Genomic DNA, 2051 nt, shown 5'->3' with positions numbered 1-2051 from the left:
CGCGGCTCGTAGTGTCAGGCTCTGACTGCTGCGCTGGCTGAGGGATGCTGAATTTCACCTCGCTCTGGCCAGGACCTTGGGATGTTTTCAGGGAAAGCCGCGGAGTCAGTTGATTACGCGTAACGGTTTGTGGAAAGTCATTCTGTAGCGCCTGCTGTGAACGACTGTTTGTTTGTTAAGGCTTAAGAGTCTTGGCTATTGCTTTTCTTTCGAAGTCTATATTTTCCTTCTAAGTGTATGTGCTGGTTTGAAAGCAAACCAGTGAGAGACTCCCAAGTCAGAAATACAGTTTAATAGGAAAACCAAAAACAATAGATGCAACAGTACAAAAAGAAACCACTGACAGAGTCAGAAAGCAGCCTGACACCCTGTCAGTCAGGGTGTTGGGAGCAGCCCACTTAGATGGGTCTGTTGGAGCAGTGATCCTGTACATCTGGTCTTCACCTGAAGGTCCAGTGGTAGCTCTTGTCCTCTGGGAATCCAGCAGGCAAAGGGCTCTGTGCTGGTCCAAACCCCAGCTTATATCCATGTGGGAATGCTTGGCTCCCCACCTTGGGGTGAGGCATCTCACAATGGGACCATGTAATTCTATGTGTCATGCATAGGTCCTTGACAGCCCATTAAACAGAGACAGCCCCTGAGGGAGCCAGCAGGGATGAGTAGGGTATAACAATCACTGCCCCACCTGCTTTAACAGCTTGTAAAGATAATAGAATACAGACTCTTGGTTACGCCCTACATTGTAACCTAGGACAGTATATATTTTTGACCAGCAGCAAATTCTCATGAACAGCATTTCCAGAAGAAACATCCATAATTGCCATGTGCTGTTGTCTCCCTGCGCATTTATGGAACGCTTTATTTTCATTTTGAATTTAGATTACGTGGACAAACCTTTGGAAAAACCGTTAAAGCTGGTGCTCAAAGTTGGAGGAAGTGAAGTGACCGAGCTCTCTGGGTCAGGGCACGATTCCAGTTACTATGATGACAGATCAGATCACGAGCGAGAACGGCATAAAGAAAAGAAGAAGAAAAAGAAAAAAAAGTCTGAGAAAGAGAAAGATAAGCATCTTGATGATGAGGAAAGAAGAAAGAGAAAGGTAAGCTGTGATTTGGAATAGGTTGCCTGGGGAGATGGTAGGGTCACCAACCCTGGAGGTGTTTAAGAGGCATCTGGATGTGGCATTGGGTGATAGGTTTAGTGGTGTAGGGGTCACAGTGGCAGTGCCACGTGGACAGCTGGACTGGATGATCTTAAAAGGTCTCTTCCAACCTTGATGATGATATGACTTTTAGAATTCAGGCATGCCAATCTTCACGCTGGCTTATCAGGTCTAAAATCTGGTGCAGAGTACCAGAACTTTGTTTGTTTAAATCACTGTTGCAAGAGGCTTGTTGTGTGGAAACAACACTTCACCAATGTAGAAAACCCTTGTGTGTGCTTTGGTATATTTCCGCCATTTGAAAGATACAACCCTTGTGATGATTCTCTGAACAAAGTACAAACTCCTTCTTGTCACTGCTTATTTTATTTATTTATTTGATCTGATTGAATATTTCTGGTTTTTAGTTGGATGTTTTGTATTTCAGCCAGGTCACTACCCTGTTTTGCTACCCTTTGAAGGAGGAGGGTATTTCGCTTTTCAAATAAATCTAGGTTGCATTTCTTTTCATGAGATATGCCAAGTTACTGGACATTGGAACTGAAATTGATATGTTTACTCTAAACACCTCTCTGAAATCGGGACTATTGAGTATTGTGGTACAAGAGTTTGGCTCTTGGAGTAACCTACATGCTGAGCTTTGTTAGCAGCAAATGGTGTGATCCCCTCAATTGTCCTTTTCAAATAAATCTAGGTTGCATTTCTTTTCATGAGATATGCCAAGTTACTGGACATTGGAACTGAAATTGATATGTTTACTCTAAACACCTCTCTGAAATCGGGACTATTGAGTATTGTGGTACAAGAGTTTGGCTCTTGGAGTAACCTACATGCTGAGCTTTGTTAGCAGCAAATGGTGTGATCCCCTCAATTGTCTGAACCTTGAGG

The 2051-nt window shown here is 43.4% G+C and overlaps 1 protein-coding gene across 1 annotated transcript in view; it reads left to right on the top strand.

Annotated features, from left to right (window-relative positions):
* Positions 1–879: 879 nt before the first annotated feature.
* BRD9 (bromodomain containing 9) overlaps positions 880–2051 on the top strand; it is a gene marked incomplete at both ends in the record, with an annotated part of 22689 nt that continues 21517 nt past the window's right edge. The window contains one exon of the mRNA XM_009076182.1: positions 880–1100. Coding sequence (XP_009074430.1) covers positions 880–1100 — 221 coding nt within the window. The remainder of the gene's footprint in view (positions 1101–2051) is intronic.

Source organism: Acanthisitta chloris, unplaced genomic scaffold (genome assembly GCF_000695815.1).
Source record: "Acanthisitta chloris isolate BGI_N310 unplaced genomic scaffold, ASM69581v1 scaffold12646, whole genome shotgun sequence".
NCBI lineage: Eukaryota > Metazoa > Chordata > Aves > Passeriformes > Acanthisittidae > Acanthisitta > Acanthisitta chloris.
The sequence above is the reverse complement of the archived record's forward strand: the minus strand, read 5'-3'. Positions and strand labels throughout refer to the sequence as shown.